This window comes from Perca flavescens, chromosome 23, assembly GCF_004354835.1.
Source record: "Perca flavescens isolate YP-PL-M2 chromosome 23, PFLA_1.0, whole genome shotgun sequence".
NCBI lineage: Eukaryota > Metazoa > Chordata > Actinopteri > Perciformes > Percidae > Perca > Perca flavescens.
The window spans coordinates 23855796-23875012 of record NC_041353.1 but is presented as its reverse complement, the minus strand read 5'-3'; the positions used below and the strand labels follow the sequence as shown (position 1 = coordinate 23875012).

The window sequence follows — 19217 nt, the reverse complement described above, 5'->3', positions numbered from 1 at the left end:
TGCTGAATGAATCTTCATAACAACTTGTCAAATATGGGCATAACTAAGAATTGAGTCTGCTTGGTTGCATTAATATGTTGGATTGTATTTGCATCCATACTTGTAATAAGTGTATCATGGTAACATTATTGGCGTAGTAGCTGTTAGGGCTGCACAATATGAGCAAAATATCAAATTGCGATTAATTTGAGTGATATTGCAATTGTATTCACGATATTGGAAGGATTCATTGTTGTATTATTGTCATTTTCATTGAAAAATATAAAAAATAGATATTATAGGGTGACCAAACGTCCTCTTTTGCCCGGACATGTCCACTTTTTACCTACTGTCCGGGGCGTCCGGGGGGGTTTTATAAATTCATTAAAATGTCCGGTTTTCACTGCTTTTCATGGGACCATTAAGCGTGTACTTAAATTGACTGGCACTTTGCTCAACACAATACTACGGTAGGCTACTTTGTTGTGTGACGTAATTCCCGAGAGGCTGCCTTGTGATACATATACACATACACAGGGACCAGGGCAGACAGACAGGGACCAGGGCAGACAGACAGGGACCAGGGCAGACAGACAGGGACCGGGGCAGACAGACAGGGACCAGGGCAGACAGCGGAACAGCATTACACACAAAATGCCGAAGCGTTTCCTGCTAAAGATTTCCCACCGTGGTCAGAAAACACAGGGGAGACACTTTGTTTCTCTCACTAGGACTCTAGAGTCGGTAGGACTCGCTCGCTGTCACTCTCACTTCTCCCCCGCTCTATATCACCCACTCCCCCCCCACACACACACACACACACACGCCGTCTCGACACACACTAGCGCACAAGTATAAACATCAGGCCACTTACAACCATAAAACAAGACTAGTGAAGCTTCACAGTTGAACTGCAAAAAAAATGTCCCACATACCGTCCCGGTCGGGACCGGACAAGTGGGAGGCGGAGTGCACCGTGTGCAAAGCTGGCACATATGTTTCAGTGTCTTTATTATTTATCTTATTACATTGAAAAGGTATTAAGAGATATTTTGGTGAAGCTGGATTTTCTAACACAGAAGAGGTCATATTTAGAACATTATTTCATATTATTTATTTATTTTAAAAGAGAGCTATTATTTTGTTACATGTTGTTACAGATTTTATTTTATTACAGAAATTATTTTTGCACAATTGAGGCATAATAAAGCATGTTCATTAACTTCTGAGAATCACCACTGTCTGGATTTGTCTCGAGGCCAGGCCGAGTGTCCTCTTTTTTGGAAATCAAAATATGGTCACCCTAAGATATTATAACATGTGATTTTTGTGAGGATCTGTACCAGTCTGGTACTGTCTGTAGGATACCATTTGTAGGCCTGGCGTCTGCAACACCACAATACTTGATTCAGAATGGTTTGACACATATTTTGCCTTTAACAAATATTTCAATTGGTTGAAAATTGGTGCTTTAACAAAATATCTTCACACTTAGATTTTAGATGAATAATCATCAGTAATGTGGACATAATGTCTAAGTGGGGAAAAGGAAAATAATATAACAGCTAGAACAGTCTGGTAAGTTCAGAAAAGCACATCACTTTATTGTAATGCAGCCTTTAAAACCAGGAAAAGATAACACTTATGTCATATTACGATATTACCATATCCAAAATCTAAGACGATATATCTAGCCCATCTCTAACCCTGAGTTTGCGTTGAATATCCCTGGCAAATAAAAAGATCTACAAGGGCTCTTCTATCCCAAATGTAATTAATGTGGTACACAGACTACAGTAAACGTGAATATGAGAGTGTCGGATGTACATGATGTACAATTGAGAGATCATAATGTCTTCTGTTAATGTGACATTTTTATCTTGTGGACATGTTTTGTGTTTATATTTTCCTGGGTGAGACCTCTTCTATTCTCTTCTAATCGCTCCAGTGTTTGGCACTGTGGTGTAAAAAAACACCAATCATGTTTGTTCGTGACTAATGACAGTTTAACTTCTGTAAAACATTACTTTATTTGAGTGGCCAACGTTTTAAACTTTTACTCCAACAGAAACCACAGATGTAACTTGGAACCTCAATATGTTTTTTTAAATCAACATCTTAAGGAACATTTGAACTCTGATGGGAGGGCGTCTTTAACTCTGCTTTATGTCAGCTGTCTGAAAGTCATCCTGGTGAGGGGAATCCACAACTCAGCAGCTACTCTGCATTGCTGGCTGCTGCTTTTAGCACTCAATCTCTCACTCAGTCTCTCCAAAGGCTCAAAGAATGAGCTATAACACTTACACATGCCAAAACATATCCCACCAAAGACACATGGACATCCAAACCGACATGTTTTTTAATGTCCCTGATTTTATTTCGCGCTCGTCAGTCAGCAGCTGAGGACTGACGGGATGAAATGTGTTTGAGCACATCCGTGCAGAACTACATGTTGCACAGGGCAGAAGAAAAAAAACATTACTCTGACTGACACTAAGTCAATAACGCAGCACTGGGGGCTAAATGGGCTGGATCTGTCAGTAATAAAGCACAGCCAGATATCTGTAGGAGAACTCTTCAACCCCGCACGCCCTCCCAACAGTATAAAGAAACAAGCACAAAGCAGCACAGATCACGGAAACCCTCCAAACGATGACAGAGGGACTCCTTGGAGAGAGACGAGCTGAGCCAGACGGGCTTAGAGACACAGACACAGACACAGACACAGACACACACACACACACACAAACACACACACACACCTTTTCACAATCATGCACTGGATCAGATGAATGCATAGACACACACAAACACACACCTAAGACACTCCGTGATACTCATTTTCTAATATATTTTTTTTCACTTTATTGCCACTGAGCATCAACATATCCAAATGAAAATCCCATGATGCCACATTTTTTGTTTTGCCATTTCTAAGACCTGGAGTTAACAACAAGACCATCATGGGGATCATTTGGACCAATATCATGTCTTACCACATGGCATGATTATTTTGTACATAGTCCCTACAGTCATTTAGTCATTTAATCCATTCATTATCAAGTCCATCTCTTTCATCAACCCAGTCACAGTTAACAGAAAAACACGCAGAGGAGGAGGGATGTCTTGCAGACTGGTCTTACCCTGACAGTTGTGTCCGTCGTGGGCCAGCATGAATCCATCATAGCAGGTGCACCTGTAGTTGCCAGGTATGTTGATGCATTCATGGACACATCCTCCGTTGTAGTCGTTCTCACACTCGTCCATGTCTGAAAGAGAAGGGTGGTTTTGTTTGACTCAGTTGTTTTAGGTCGTCACTGCGGTTGTTGTCTGCACACATTCAGTCAGTCAGTGGTTAGAGACGATAGTTTTCTCTTTCGGGAAAACTGCTGGTATTCCAGAGGTCACTGCATAATTAAAAGTGCAACTGGTTTGGTCGAAGTTTGTGAATTATTCAGGGCTTTCTTGTCGGTGGTGCACAACGTCAATCTCTGGTGGAGCTGTAACGTGTACAAGTTTGTTTTAAAACGGTGATGCCCAATTTATGTTGAAAAATAATCTCTGAAAATACAATTCCACACTTACATTCAGTTTTAAAATGACTGAATTAGCGAAGATAAAAAAAATATAAATAAAAAGCTTTTAACACATGCCCTGTGACAGGTGAGTGCCCTTGAAACGTTCAAGATTGCAGAGGTTAGTCATGTCTGGACATCAGTCAGAGCAGAGAGGGAAACACAATGGCTGTAGGAGGGAAGAGAGATGACGAAAAGAGACGACGCAGCCGGTTACTGCGTCCTAACAGATGCAGATGACAATGACGATGATACCGGTTTTGTTCTAATGCATTACTTTTAAAAGGACAATTCCGGCGCAAAATGAACTTAGGGGTTTATAACATATGTGTACCGAGTCAACCGTTCTCTGGGACATGTTCTCATGCTAACCGAACGAGTACCCCAAACCGGTGATTAGCTGCTAATGCTAGTAGTCGGGGCAGATGGTAAATCGCATCTATACCACTAACAAGGCTCAAAATAGCACCACAATCCAACAGTAGCATAATCAGGGTCCCTATATGTAAACCAAAGCATTGAGAGAGAGAATTGTGGTGCTATTTTGAGCTGTAATTGTCCTTTAAGTTTGGATGCCAATTAATGCACAGTATTAACCTAGCAGCATTACAGTGCAGTAATGAGGGACCCTCAGGTAGGGAGAAGGGGGTGGGGGGGCAGCTGGGTGGGGAGTGAGTAAGGAGAGGAAAGTGTCAGACGGTGTTTATTCGTCTGGGGATGCGCCCTCCCCACCTCCATGCTGAACCAGCGGAGGTTTTCGCAGGAGCGGCTCACAAGTGGTTGCCATGCGGAGCCACTTAAACAAACAGTCCTCCCCCTCTGTGTGAACAGCAGGAGATCCGGCAGGCAGCAAGGAAGACCCCGGCCCACATCCTCCCCCCCACACTCCGTACTGAGCATGACACGGTGCAGGTATCTGCCTGAGCGTCTCCATTCTGGCACCCAGGCGTTCTGCAGGATGTGCCCATGGACCATCTCGTTCTCTCTGTCTCTTCCTGGCGCCAAATAGGATGTCAGTTTGATGAATACACACTCACACACAGTGACTCTCTCTCTACAGCAGGGGTGTCAAACATACGGCCCGTGGGCCAGAACCGGCCCGCCAAAGGGTCCAATAAGGCCCACTGGATGACTTTGCAAAGTGTGAAAATTGCAGAGAAGTAGGCCTAATTCATTCCAATTCCAAATTTACCACTTTATTATCAGAGAATATCAGAGTTCTTTTTCCGTAAATCTGTAACTTTAATCTTAGTTTTTTCTCTCCCGGGTCCGTAACATTATTTTTTTCCTAAAATGGCTTTTAGAACGCCATCGTAGCAGAAGCAACTTTGCTGACCAGAAACTCTGTGGCAGATACAGTCTCTGATCTTTCTGGAGTGGTTCACTGGTCCGGCCCACTTGACATCAAATTAGGGGGATGTGGCCCATGAACTAAAATGAGTTTGACACCACTGCTCTACAGCGTCACTCTACAGTGTGTCCACCCAGATCATTGTCCCATCCTTTGCTCTCTTCCTTGCTGCCTCCTCTCATTTCATTTTACACCTGCTGTCTGTCAGCATTCCACTTACATACCTGCTAACTAGAATGCCTGTTTGCCTGTCTGCCTGTCCGTCTGCCTGTCCGTCTGCCTGGCCGTCTGCCTGTCAGTTTGTGTCCGTCAGTTATTCCAACAGTTTGACAGCTGATATCAATGAAGCTATTTTGAGAATAAAGTCAATGGCCCTCATTTATCAACCTAACGTAGAAACCAGCGCAGATATGAGTGCAGAAATCGTCTTACGACAGGCTTCACGTGGGATTCATGAAACGTTCGTATCACACCAATCAGAGCGTGAGAACGGTCGTACATTGATAAATGCGGCGGCTGGAAACGATCGTCATTTAAATATCACGCCCCAATATATTCTGGGTTTTGAGGCCTCGCCCCTACAATTTACGACATGGCGAGACGTAATCCGGCTGAGAAGCGGAACTTTTCTGAGGTGGAGATTGAAACCCTGATATCTCTGGTTCATTTGCACTAACGTGTGTACTATTTGGCAGCCTGAAAACTGGTATTAAAGGCTGTAGAAAGAATGCAGGATGAAAAGAGATCACTGATGCGGTCAAGAGTGTTGCCGTAGTAAATCGGACTCCAGCTGAAGTTTAGCCTATTTAATTTATACATCCTTGACACATTTTCTATAGTCCTAATAGTAATATACAGGCTTCTATTGCAATCTATTAGGCCTACATGTAGGTGTACCTATAATTAAATAAACACACGGTAGCGGAGTTTATGCAGTGTCTTTTATTTTACTCGTGTTCGTCGGAACGAGGCAACAGCTGAGGGAGAGCGCGTGTCCTCCGCCCCCCCTACCCCCCCGTGCTGGACCCTGTCTCCTGACAGCACAGGGGCTGGAAAAACAAGCCAAAATAACTTGGTCAATGGCAGAAATAAATCATTCACTTGAAAGAGAAACAAAAACCTGAAGAATAAATAAAAATGTTGTGCATCGTCATGTTTCCTGTATTGAATATCACTGCCAAACATAACACTATAGGCTACCTTTTAAAAGTGAGGAATAATATCCTGTCTCCTTCATATAGCCCTCAGTTGGTGGCTGTTCTGGACACTGCTCTCTGGGCATCGGGTCATCTGGCTCCATCGCTACATTTATGGCACCGTGTCTTCCTGTGCGATGTTGTGCAGAACCCCCCAGGCTAAAACAATGTTGCAGACCGGCGCATAGAGGTCTTCTAAAAGAGCCAGATCTGCCATTGCTGATACGTGATCAACTGATGACTTCTCCTTCTCCTGTTAAACTGATTATATGCTGCACCGCAAGTCCACAGTGACTCGAGAACTTGCGTACACGAGTTCAGACCAGACGTGAGATTTGATCGCAGCCGACGCTCACGTCGAAATTGTTAAATGCCGAGCTTTGCGTAGGAATCGGCGTACGCCCGTCGTACGCCTGTTTTAGGTCGTACGCACGTTTCATAAATGAGGGCCAGTGAGAGCAGCCCCCTCCCCTTGCAGGTGAAACACTTATACTGTATATATTATGTAATCCAATGGTAAATCCGCTAGCTTCATATATGGAAAAAAAGCTTTACATTTACATACTAAACATTACAAGATGTAGTAGTTTTTAACAATCACTGGCAGTAACTACAATTAGCATTCCGCCCCCTCTCAGTGTGGAATAGCCCCGGAAGCAGGTTGCCATCGTAAGACATTAAAACTCTCCAATCAAATTGAAAATATCTTATGTGGCAATTTTATGTGTTTGGTGAATGTACTACAACATTGAGCTGTAAAGTAAGAATTGAAAAGCCAATTTTAAAATTAGTCTGATAGTAGGTCCACCAAAACCTGATAGTAGAAACACTGCGAAGAGCTACTCATGTGAAAAGACTCCAAAAGCCATCTTAGGGCAATGTGAGGCTTTACTTGAGCTAAATAGCGCCATTAGCATGCTAAAATGCTCCCAGGGTAAATGTTGGCAGGTTTATTTTTAGCAGGTATAATGTACATTTTCGGTTTGGCGAGTAAATCTCAGAGGGCTATATGCAACCCATGGCAGGATAAATGTTTGTACCATAATCGTTCTGTTTTTCAGTCTTCATTTTGGTTAATCTGCAGCAACTTTTCTTCTGTTCCTCTACTGTCTGCACGTCGAAGCCACGCACGCACGCACGCACGCACGCACGCACGCACGCACGGTAGCTAGTGTAGCCTACATACAACTGCCTAAAATAATGAATGTTCTGATGCCTCCCAAATTGGTCCAAACGTTTACACCTCGCTCCCCACACTGGCGCCAAGTACTATTGGGGTGGTGCACCCAATATTGTCATTCAAATGCATTACTTGAAGCCTGACAAGATGGATTTTCGTGTGATAACATGTCTGTAATAACAGCAGGACAGTTGAGTTGAGCTGTTAAACTAAAGTCAGTTGTGAAGTGAGGATAACGTTGGTAGGCAACATCATCATATATGATAACATATATCAGATAAAATCTTATCTTAATCTGAAAAAATTATTGGTTTTGGCGAGACTAGATTAAATCTACAATATGTAATTTTCTGCCATCTCTCAATCAAAACAATGGATGTCAACACAGACTTTTCCAGCCCAGTCTCATGCCAGGTCGTTATATAGTCACGTTATTGTAATCTATTAAGTCGTGGACAGGTTATGTAAATGCCGTTTTTTTCGTGTGGCGATTGGTTGAGGCTAGACCCTACGAGGCACCTTCTTCCTCCCTTCACCAACCTCTCCCACCTCCCTCTAATGTCTCTGTCACACATAGACCTACACATGCTTCAAACCTTCCTTCCTCTTCTTTCCATCACCTCAACATACACCATTCAACGAGTTTATCCTCCTTGATCCTCACCCCTTTTAATGTTAGGCTCACCCCATCTTCAGGTGTAGTCATTCAGAAGAGCTAAAAAAAAGAGGGGGGTTAGCGCCAAAGTTAGGGACCACTTCGGCCCAGGGTCACTTAAGGTGGACTGACCTTTTAAGGTGGGCAATTTCAGTCTCCACCCAAGCAGCGCTCGGAAATCATTTCAAATTTGTCGGCACCCAGTATGAAAGAGAGACTTATTAAGTAACAGAATTTTAAAAAAGCAACCACTGTAATCCATGCAGCTTTGTGTTTACTAAACCTGTTTTCCAACGTTTTTTGTTGTCGCTAATTCAACATGTTGATGGAAAATAAATGTTTGCACATTATGTCCATAAGAGGGCAAACATACAAGTGTAGATATATTTATTTCAACATCGAAAAAAATTATAATTTTGTTGTATGTATCATAGTGTTAAAAAACTGCTAAAGCTAAGCTGGGCTCGTTAAACAACAAAACACAGCGGCTGAAGGTTAGCCTAGCCAGTAACATGATGCTTAGCGTGAGAGTAAGTCCTAAACTGGCCTGGATGAGTGCATGTCTTTCTTACTTCTAGAGCAACATGACATCGTGACTTTGCGTAAACATGTGTGTTTGGGGGGCGTGTTATCTGTACGCATTTTGAGCTATCCACGTGTATGTCTACGCTGTATACAGCGGATGTATGTACACACTACGTGGCGACGCCACTTGCCGTGTTATCGCGAGAACCTGCCATGCTATCGCGAGAACAACGTCACACGCGTGTGAAAACCAAACAAAGGTTGGGTTTAGGAAAAGAACATTGGGAAAGGCTTTAGTAACACAAAAAAATGACAAAAACACGACGGGGACCAACGCCACACGCTTAGGAAAACAAATGGTTGGGTTTAGGAAAAGAACATTGGGGAGGGAAGGCTTTATTAAAAAAAAACCACTGTTGATAAACGCCACATCGCGACGCGATGCCGGCTCTCCTGGGTGAAGTCCTGTGTTTTGGCAAAATGGCATACGAATTGGCATGTCATACATGCCACTTCATGAGAGCAGTCTGTTCTAGAGGGGTTTGTGCTGTGTTAAACTGACTCACCCAGCCACTGATGCATGGTTGCAGTTGAGAAAGGGGTTGCTGAGTTACAGTCCTTAGAGATACAGCGTCAGGTCAGTCCATTATGGTGGCAGGCGATATTGATCTGCCTGAAACGGCTGCTTTGGGAACTTTTGTGCCTATTGAGGGTTTTGAAGGTGCTTATAGTGCTGTCCCCCTCTATAGGATGTTTTGTAAGGACTAACATGTTTGTTGGCTATGCTCAGGTGGAAGTGGCGCCTGAATTTCCGGTGAGAGTGTTGCCTCCTGGCTAGGAAATGAAGTAACGCATAATCGGCTGGTTATGCCCCCCCCGACCCCCCTGTTGTCCCCGACTCCTTGTGAAGTAGTGGCTTTGGAGGAGGAATGGCCAGAGGCTTTCCCAGTTTGTGTAGTCAGTCAAGATTCTCAAGAGTTTGCTGTTCCAGACCCCAGAGCGAACTATGATGTGGTGGCTTCAAGGCCTGCTGTAGAGATGCTTAGACCAGAGGACTCTCAATCTCCACTTGACTTAGCAGACACTGTCTTTGCCAAATGGTGTGGATCGGAGGACCCACCTCCAGTTCACTAGGCAGATCTGTTTTTTGCCGAATGGTGTGGTGGGAGTGAGCTGCCCGTGTTGAATCAAGACACATTGATCGCAGCACAGAAACAGGATCCTACTCTAAACCCTCTAGCAGAGACAGCTTAAAAGATGACGTACACGTATGCACTGTAATATCCCCCTGCAGGATTAATAAAGTATACATATTGTGGGGAAATTAGTGATTTTCCACAAAATCGGTCTGGTTATGCAAAACAAAAAGTGCCAGTTTAGTGCGAAAGGAAGTCCAAAACAGAGAGAAGATGTGTTTTTCAAACGTAGCCAACTTTGTGTGAATGTAGTCTCTGTCTGCCTGTTTGAAACAATTCAGGCACCAATTAATCACCTGCTGTTTTTCATTCACCCTCAGTAGTGTAGTGAGGCTCTCTCCCTCCCTCAGTAGTTCTAGTCTTTACCTTCATCTCTGACAGATGAGAAGCAGAGCACAGAGGAAGTGCCACATTGTGCTGAACCACGCCGTCTGAGCTGACAGCACAGCAAAGTGTCCAAACAACCTTTCCCCAAACAGTTGCCTTATCCAGCTTCCCCTAATTGGTTGCAAATGCCTTTAAGGATGAGCCAGTTATGGCCGTCAGGAGTTTGTATACTCAAGACTCAGGCTCTGTAATTCCCCCATGATATAAATTCTGGCTGTTCTTACACAATGCAGCTCAATTAAACCTGTTGAAGGCTCTGTTCACTATTTCATATTACAACATGTAATGCTGAGAGTTATTATTATAGACGTGGTCAGAGATCAGACCGACATGCGCTGATGTGTGTGTGTGTGTGTGTGTGTGTGTTGGCCTGTGTAATTGGCTTCTGGTAAACATGTCTGGGGCGCTTCATGGTGCAGAATGTGGCATTGATTTAGCTTTTGTCATGATGGTTTCTAACCAAGTGAAACCTCTCAGATGAGGGTCTTTTTATGTATATGTCTGCCTGCTTTTGGACTTTTTCAAAAGGGTTCATACTCAAGCTAAAGTCGAGATGTTAATCATCTGAACGACAGTGTTTAGAAGGTCTCTGTGAATAGTGTGGTAAACAAGTGTGTTTGTATTGTGTGAGTGTATTTATTTGTCTGTAGTTTGCGATATGTGAGTCAGCATTGCGTTACATTTGCATGTGTTATGGTTGTGCGTGCTGTACATTTGTACTTTTTGAGTGTTTGTATATGTTCAGTGTCCAGCTTTGTATGTGTGTGTGTGTGTGTGTGCGCGCGTGTTCCAACGCTGCTGTGTGCCAGCGTCTCATTGCTGCTTAGGGCCATCGGCCACCACCCATAAATCAAACCTGGCAACTTGAGTCACTAACCGTTTTCCACCACTTCCTGAGAAACTCTGAGATCCAAACAAACAAAGCCTGAACTTATATGGCAAGCCAATATTGGTGTTGGGAAAAAAATACAGTCATCCACTGCTAATCTGTTGGACCTAAAGTTTGAACTGCTTTAGTCACACCAATGCCACACACACACACACACACACACACACACAGTCACACCAACCATAGAAATTCCGTCTACATGGTACTAATTTGTTTTTCCAGCCACTACAGCAACCTGAACCCAGCCAGCACTCCAGCGGCGGGTGCTAAAGGCAATAACAGAAAGTTTAATGCTCCGTCGGGGAACAGGACCATATGGACCTTTTTCACAGCAGACATTTTGACTTGTCATAGTAGGAGAAGCACAGCTGAAATTGATAACCTTAACGATGGCTCCATTCAATCAAGTGTCCCAGTAAGCTATTTCAGTGAGTCAGCATGCACAATACCAGGGCCTCTCCTAAGTGGAATGCAGCCATCATTAATGCTTTTCCATTAATGCTTTTCTTACTATGACATGTCAACATGTCTGCCGTGAAAAAGCTCTATTAGCCCTCATGCACTGGCACCCGCGTCGGGCCGAAATCTGGGCCAACATTGTCCATCCAGACGTCTCCGGTCTGCCCTGGAGATGCTGCTCTCAACCCCCATTCCCACCAGCGAAGTAAGTCTCCCAGCGGTGGGAAGTAACGTCGCAACAAACCCCTCCCCCACAGTGCTAAAAAACATCCGATAGAGGCCACTGGCTTGTAAATTATATACGGATATTGTGGTTTTAGCTGCTGGCTAACGTGAGCTTGCTTGCTCTCTAACTGGTCAGCTACAATACATATAGAATCTAAGTAATTACGTGGGAAACACTGCTCCTATTTCATTGAAATGACAGGCTGTACTTAATGTGAATACAACTTTATTACATTAACTCGTACGTAAACGGATACATTTTAATCGGCAATGGTGGTTTCAAATGAAGACAACTCCCATGATCCCATGCAACTTCCCGACGTCTTGAAAAGTCCAAGACGTCCATCCACCACCCCGACCAACCTCCCTACGCGGACTTTCGCCTTATCAACTACTCGCTACCGTCAGCGTTCTGGGATCACGAAATATGCTTCCCATTAAAATGCATTGCTTTCATTTTCGTAATCGCCACACAAAAAAAACGGCATTTACGTAACCTGTCCACGACTTAATAGATTACAATAACGTGACTATATAACGACCTGGCATGAGACTGGGCTGCTAGCCTACATGCCCCCAAGCAGTGCCACTTCCTGCCCCTGAGCTGTTGTTGACATCGGACAGCGGTGCCCCGACAGCTTCAGACGGGCTGCTGCTGCTTCCGCTCACATATGCTCGTTTTGTAATTGCTCCACGTCTCATCAAGAGAATTAGGCGCCTTCACTGACGGGCCCACGCCCCCTAACCGGACAGCGAGCTGAAAGGCAGTGGGAGTAAAGGAGAAAAGGAGAGGAGGGGATGCTGCTTGCACTCCATGCAGGGTGTCTGCAGGTCTGTGAGTTATACGTGTAAGCAATGCCACGTAGAATGACTAAACACTAATTTCCTGACAATAATGTAGGCCTATAACTTGTGTATGCATGTATAACACTTGTTTTTTTAAATCTCTGCAGCTATTATGTGTTACCCTGCTGTTACCCCTGTTAAAACTGACCATGAATCAAACAACAGTAAACAAGTGTGAAGCAGAGCAGTGGGGTTAGGAGCATAGACAGTATATAATGGACCAATAGACCCCGTTGCTCTGGACGGAGACCAGTGAAGGCTATTAGAAGCACTTTTCCGGTGATCTCTTGCTTTACTGCGCAGCCTCCAACTGACAGAGACAACGTAAATGTGACGTGAGCAACGTGTCTGAAAGTTGTAAGTCTTCTGGTAGCTGTGACAAGAGAAATCTCAATCATTCCCAATCTTACAGAGACGGAGAGCGTAGGTATATGTAAGGAGATAACATAGGCACAGGCTAATTATTGCTAACTAACATGCTAGTTAACATTAGTAATTAAACCTAAACAGCTAATGTAAGTCGAAACTGCCTGCGAGATTCTCCTGTACTATACGGTAATTCCTCTACTGTGCGACAGTAAGTAACGTCTGCTACGGAGCCATAACGTGAGGTACAAGGTAATGGAGCCTTTTATACATTGTCGTGTTTCTTTAGAAATAAACAACGGACAAATAGAGTCTTTAAACGCTTCAGATGTAAAGTTATTCGCAGTCAAGTGACGTAAAAAAAAAATGGCGGTCAGTGTAATGCTAACAAGAGGTGATCGCTTTGTAGCAACAAAATGGCGCCATCGGAGGTTCACGTTCTGAAGCGAAGCTTACCCCCTTGGTTGGGGGGCAGTATACGCAGTTTGTAGTAAAATCACTTTCTTGGTCCTTTACAGCACCACTAAATGACGCTATATTTTCTAAATGCAATGTGACTGACAGGGCCTCACACTGTTCTTTGTTTTCAGCAAATATGGACTGATATACCCACTACCTGCCCAGCATTAAATTACCCACAATGAGAGCAAAACTAGCAGTAGGAAAACTAGGAAAACTAGCAACTAGAAGTGGAATATTTAGCAGCTGAAGAAAAAAATAAAGATATTTCTAGCTAAAATGAGAGTGGATATTGGACTTACATTAGTCATATGGCTAGAAACACAGCACCAAGTTGCAAACATTGCTCTGTATATCTGCTGATATGTAAACAGATGTTTGCTAAACAGTTTCACGTTACAAATTGATAAAAAGAAATATGTCACGTGTCTGTCTGCCAGCTTTTTGTGGGTTCCTCCTGCCTCAAAGTTACAAAAAAGATGAATAAAGCTTTACAAACTACTACTAGTAATTCTTTCAAGCACGTTAACTTTTCATTTTATAAAACAAAACTCAACGCTAAAGGCTATTAAGAATGTTGAGCTTGTCAAGAGAAAAAGTTAGTAACTAGCAAAGTTAGCGACTATAGTGTAGACAGTTTACCAGACATGTAGCAAGCTTAGCTTAAACTTAATAGATAACAAACAAGAACTAAAAGGAGAGTAACTGTTCGCTCTAGCAAATAGCAAATATAGCATCTAGCTAGCAAAGACAGTTAAATAGCAAGCTTACATAAACTTGGTAGAGTCCACACCCTAGACTGTATACAGTTAATTGTCCACACCAGAGCAAAAAAAAAAAAATGCACATTTGACTTACATTCGAAGGTGCTCTTTGTCTGCCGGGAATTGTGCCGTTAAATGTGTTTCCTTGCTGACACATTGGCTAATTTTATTAGGTGATAATGGGTATTTTCACAGCAGACATAGCATGAAAAGCCCAGGTGGTGTAATTAACGATGGCTGCATCCCATTTAGATATTTTTCCAGGACTCTGGTTTTGTGTCTGCTGGGCTGGCTCACTGGCACAGCTTACTGGGGAAATTAATGGAGTGGAGCCCCTTGTTTATATTAGCTGGACCTTGTTTTTTTGTGCTATGTCAAAATGTATGATATACAAATTAACCTACATGTTTAGCTGTGAACCTTCAGTCCTCAAGTTGGCCAAAAAACCTATCCAGGATTTCAGGTTCAAGTTTTAGCAAACAACATGGCTGTAAAAAATACAAAACACACACCTGCCAGGCATCACAGGGCAAAAAGACAAAGTTAGCATAGCAAGCTAACTAGTGAAGAAAGCAAGAAAACGCAGATATTCATCTAACAAAAAGTAAAACAAGCTCTAATAAACCCACTGTGTTGCTACCTGCTCAGCAAATGACAGAAAACTAATGTTAGCAGAGAGCAAGCTAACATTATAACTCAGCTATTTTTGTCAGGGGTTGGTGGATGACAAGAGAATGAATATTGGACTTCCATTAGTTAGGTGGCCACAAGCACGATTCCACATGAATGTTAATGTTGCTCAGTGTTTACTCGTTGTGTATAAAGGCCTAGGCCATTGTTAGACATTAAAGTGATTTGCTGGCACACTGTGTTTGTAATAACCAGGTCGCCCGAAATAAAGTTTTGCCAGTTGCCAATAAAGAACTACAAGCTATTCTTTTTAGCATAGTGTTACCATGCTGTAAAACAATATATATTTCTAAGCTCTACATGTTATTGTTTACCCACCCAAGTTGTTTACACACTACTTCCCCAGCACCAAACTTCAATTAGGGACTAGTTAGTGCAAATATTCAAACATCTAGCAAGCTACAATGACTTACATATAGGCTGTGTCCAAAATCACTCCCTTATTCATTCATTCACTACTCCCTATACAAAGGACACTCAACAGTTTACTCAATGATGAGCAGCACATTGAGGAACTCACAATTTTAAATAAAGATAAAATGGTGGACACCATATAGGATTAGTCGATAGGGAGTGATTTCAGACACAGCCATAGTATCAGCAGTTGACTGAGACCATGACAGAGCTCAGTGAAGCATGAATATTAGACTTACATTCTTCAAGTGACCAGAAACATGACTTAAAATGAATGGTAATGTTGCATTATGTCTGCTGGGTGTCCATGTGTATTAGCTTGCTTACACATTAGCCACTTTTATTAGATAACAATGATGATTTTGACAAGTCCTAATAAAAAAAAGGCAGAAAAAAAACAGGTGTAATTATTAACATTAACAATGGCTCCATTCCATTTAGGTTTTCCTGTTGCAGTGCCCTGGTGTTAAATAGAATTAAGCCCTCGTTAATGTTATGAGTTGCACCTGTGCTTTTGCTGCAATTAAAAATTATCAAAATGTCTGCCATCAAAAGGACCTATATGGCTGTGTGTATGTGAACGTTCTACTTCCCGCTAGTGGCCCAAAACCAATGAATGCAGCAAAATCCTAAGGCAATTTCTCTTGGTGATGGACCCAAAGTGCAGCTATAGCCTGGCAAGTGTGACTTCCCAAACAAGCATCACTAGTCACTAGGGCTGGGTATTGTTTAAAAAATAAAGATACAAGTACCAATAAAAAATTTAAAATGATACCGATACCAACAGAGTACTTCATTTGATACCTTTTATCATTTATTGTTGTGGGCCAATCACACGTCACATTTAATCGAAGAACACTTGCATTGGCTGAAAGCAAAACCATAAAAATAGTCATTTTTTTCTAGATCTGGGTACAAAAAAAAATTTAATGCAGGTATCGTCTGACTGGAGAAGTTTCGATACTACTTGTCATTGGGTTATTTTGGGCAGATACCCTAAAGTTATCAATTACAAATACCCAGGGGATGAATGTTGCGTACATCTGCTTGACCGTCACATTAAAACATATCAGCAGAACAGGTCTTAGGGGCCCTATTTTAACGATCTAAGCGCACGCCGTGAAGCGCCTGGCGCAGGGTGCGTCCAGGGCGTGTACGAATCCACTTTTGCTAGTTTGACGGCGGAAAAAAGGGTCTGTGCGTCGGGCGCATGGTTCCAAAGGGTTGTACTTAGTGTCTCCATTAATTCATAGGTGTGTTTTGGGCGTAACATGCAATAAACCAATCAGAGATCATCTCCCATTCCCTTTCGAAGCCAGGCGCGTTTGGACCTTGGCGCATTGCTATTATGATGGTGGATTTTCACTGTAATATTTTTATTTATAATCTTTTGCATGTTTGTGTGCTGCTGCGCTTCCCAACAAGCATGGTGTGCGCGCACTGTGCATACACATTTTACTAATGTGCTGTTAAAATAACAATGAAATGCTGCATTATTAACTTTAGACCAGGTTGTTGTTGGTTAATGGCGCGATCACTTCCCGCTGCCTCAAGATAGCAATACGTCAAGAATTCACCTGAACACACCTACCTGTAAGACCAGCATGCCCATGGGTGCAAAGATGGGCGCAGGTGCATATGCTATTTAAACGACACGGGCGCTGGATGGGAAATTGTCAACTGCGTCGGGCCATGCGCCGCGCTGCACCGGGTGCAAGATAGGGCCCTTAAGCTTGTAGATCAAATTGGTTTTAACAGACTTCAGCAAACATTTCCACTCGCTCGTGTCCCAAAATAACAACCATGTGTGCCTATTCACGAGGTCAGATGACAGGGCGAAACCAGGAGTGTGGCCGACTGCTTTTTCAAGAACAAGCCACAAAGCAACCACCTGGTTATCAAGTCAAGCCCACTCATTTCGATGGATTTTTTTTTTTCTCTCTCACATGTGGAGTCAGACAGAGTGTTTACTGTACGTGTTACGACATAAAGCCCGTCTTTATGCAGGTCTTTGTCGGCACATCCAACGCACACTTAAATCTCAGCTGTGGAGTGAAATCTAACGTCATTACCAAGCCGCAGGGAATTTCTTTTCTCCCTTTTTCAGTGGGACATTTCCACCCCGCAGTGCCAGACATCATCCGTCAGCGATAGACAAGGAAGCGGCTTGGAGATGCTGGCATGAGGTCACTGTATCTATATATAAAGCCTGAGCTTGAATGAATCTGACCTGCTCCACTGAGTCTGAGCATGGGAGAAGCAGACAGAGACAGGAGAGGGAGGGAGGTGCGCGGACGGAATCTGTGTTGGGTGGGTTGCGTTTGTGAGATTGTGAGTGTGCGTGTGTGTGGGTTTGAATTGAGGTAGGTGTGTGCGTGTCTGCAGCTAGCCAGTGAGGAGAGCGGCTGACTGATGACGGAGGTGCAGACGCGAGGCAGACAATGGCCTAGTAATTGTCTGCCACTACTCCCTCTCGCCCTCCCACCTGCGCCGTCTCCATCGCCATCCATTCTTCCCATGAGATGCCTGCTTCCCCTCTGCCTCTGTCTCTGTAAAGCAGGTCAGGTGTTCGTTACTGTGGTTGCAAGTACAATCCAGTCTCAAGCTGGCAGGGTATCTTTTATAATATGTTCCGAATTCTTACAAACAAAAATGCATTGGAAGGTATGGTACGGCCCCAAACTCAAACCCAGAAAAAGGATGTCAAGTCTCCATTCCGATGTCGATAATGAATACATATTGATCACATCATATGTATATGTGTTTGTAACATCATCTGACAATGCACTGCATTGGCTAGTCGGGGTCACATTCCAGGTAGAATTACTGTATGTATGTACTGTAATGTATTACTTAAAGTGCACTTTCATGCTGTTTTCAGTGTTTGTACATCCCCAATTTTTTTAAACACGAGTGAACCCATTAAAAATAGACTCCTTTCCCATTGCCAGTAGACGAGTATGCATTTCAGATTTTTTTCCTGGTGTGTCACGTTCAATGCCACGAACTAACGAAAACAGGGTTAGTTGACAGTAGAATGCAGCATGGAGGCCAGAGACAATGTTATGTTGGTTACTTCTTTTTCTATCTGTTACACATTCAGTCTCTCTTTCAAACTCAGTGCCGACTAATTTGGAACGATCACCGAGCGCTGCGTGGAAAAGTTACAGACGGAGGGGAAAAAAGGGCCGAAAAAGTGTCCACCCGGTTGTCACGTTTCTATCACTGCCGATTAGAGCTGGAGCCAATAAATACCTGTAACTAATGCCGAATCGTTTGTCACGGGAACACAGGACGATTTTAACCTTTCCCACTTAAGGCAAAAGCCAGATGTTAGTGGGTTTTTTGACCAGTGGGAAATGGGTATCAGCTGGAAGAGAGCCATCAACAGACACACTGACCATGTGTGTGGGAGTGTGCCTGTCTCTGTGTTACTTCCAGCTCAGCCTCAGACTGAACTCACAACTCACCAGAGATTTAAAAGTAGTTATCTATCAATAGAAGTAAAAAAATATATGAGATAAAATGCCAAACATATCAGATATATTGAGAAATGCCATGTCCTGAAGCGTTTCCGCCATCTTGAATGATTTTCTTCGACTCGAGCAACCAACGTATACGTCACGCTGCCATCACGCTGCCTCACTCCGCTAGCACGCGCAAATCTCACTTTGTGGAATCAGCGTGACTATTTATATTCCCCCGCTGGTGGTCGCGCCACTAGTTGCAGTCTTCTCCTGAACAGAGGTGGTGCTAATGAGGAAAGACTACTGACTTTGCTCTTTCTACAGACTAGAAGAAGAAGAAGGTAAACAACGGCAGAACTGGCAGCAGCATTGACGCCAATGCTTCGATTTGATTGGATGAGCTACTTGGTCGGATCGAGCCTTTCATTCACCATAAAAGAACTCATCTTAACCCAGTGAGTTTACCAGAGAGACTTGCAGTCACTCTGAGAGTCCTGGCATCACGTTGCCCAGGAACTCGTTCATGCTTCCTGTTTCCGCTTAGTCGTGCGCCGCTGAAAAAAAAAGAGTCAGTCGCTCGAGAAAAACGCGATT

General features: G+C 43.3%; 1 protein-coding gene across 3 annotated transcripts in view; it reads right to left on the bottom strand.

Annotated features, from left to right (window-relative positions):
- Window positions 1–19217, bottom strand: part of scube1 (signal peptide, CUB domain, EGF-like 1) — a 126548-nt gene that overhangs the window by 92653 nt on the left and 14678 nt on the right. For 2 of the 3 annotated variants that reach the window (XM_028570466.1, XM_028570467.1), the window contains exon 3: window positions 3123–3248. In XM_028570466.1, the coding sequence (XP_028426267.1) occupies window positions 3123–3248 (126 nt within the window). Of the gene's footprint in view, window positions 1–3122; window positions 3249–14146; window positions 14299–19217 lie in introns of those variants that run through there. The other variant, XM_028570468.1, reaches the window with a different exon arrangement.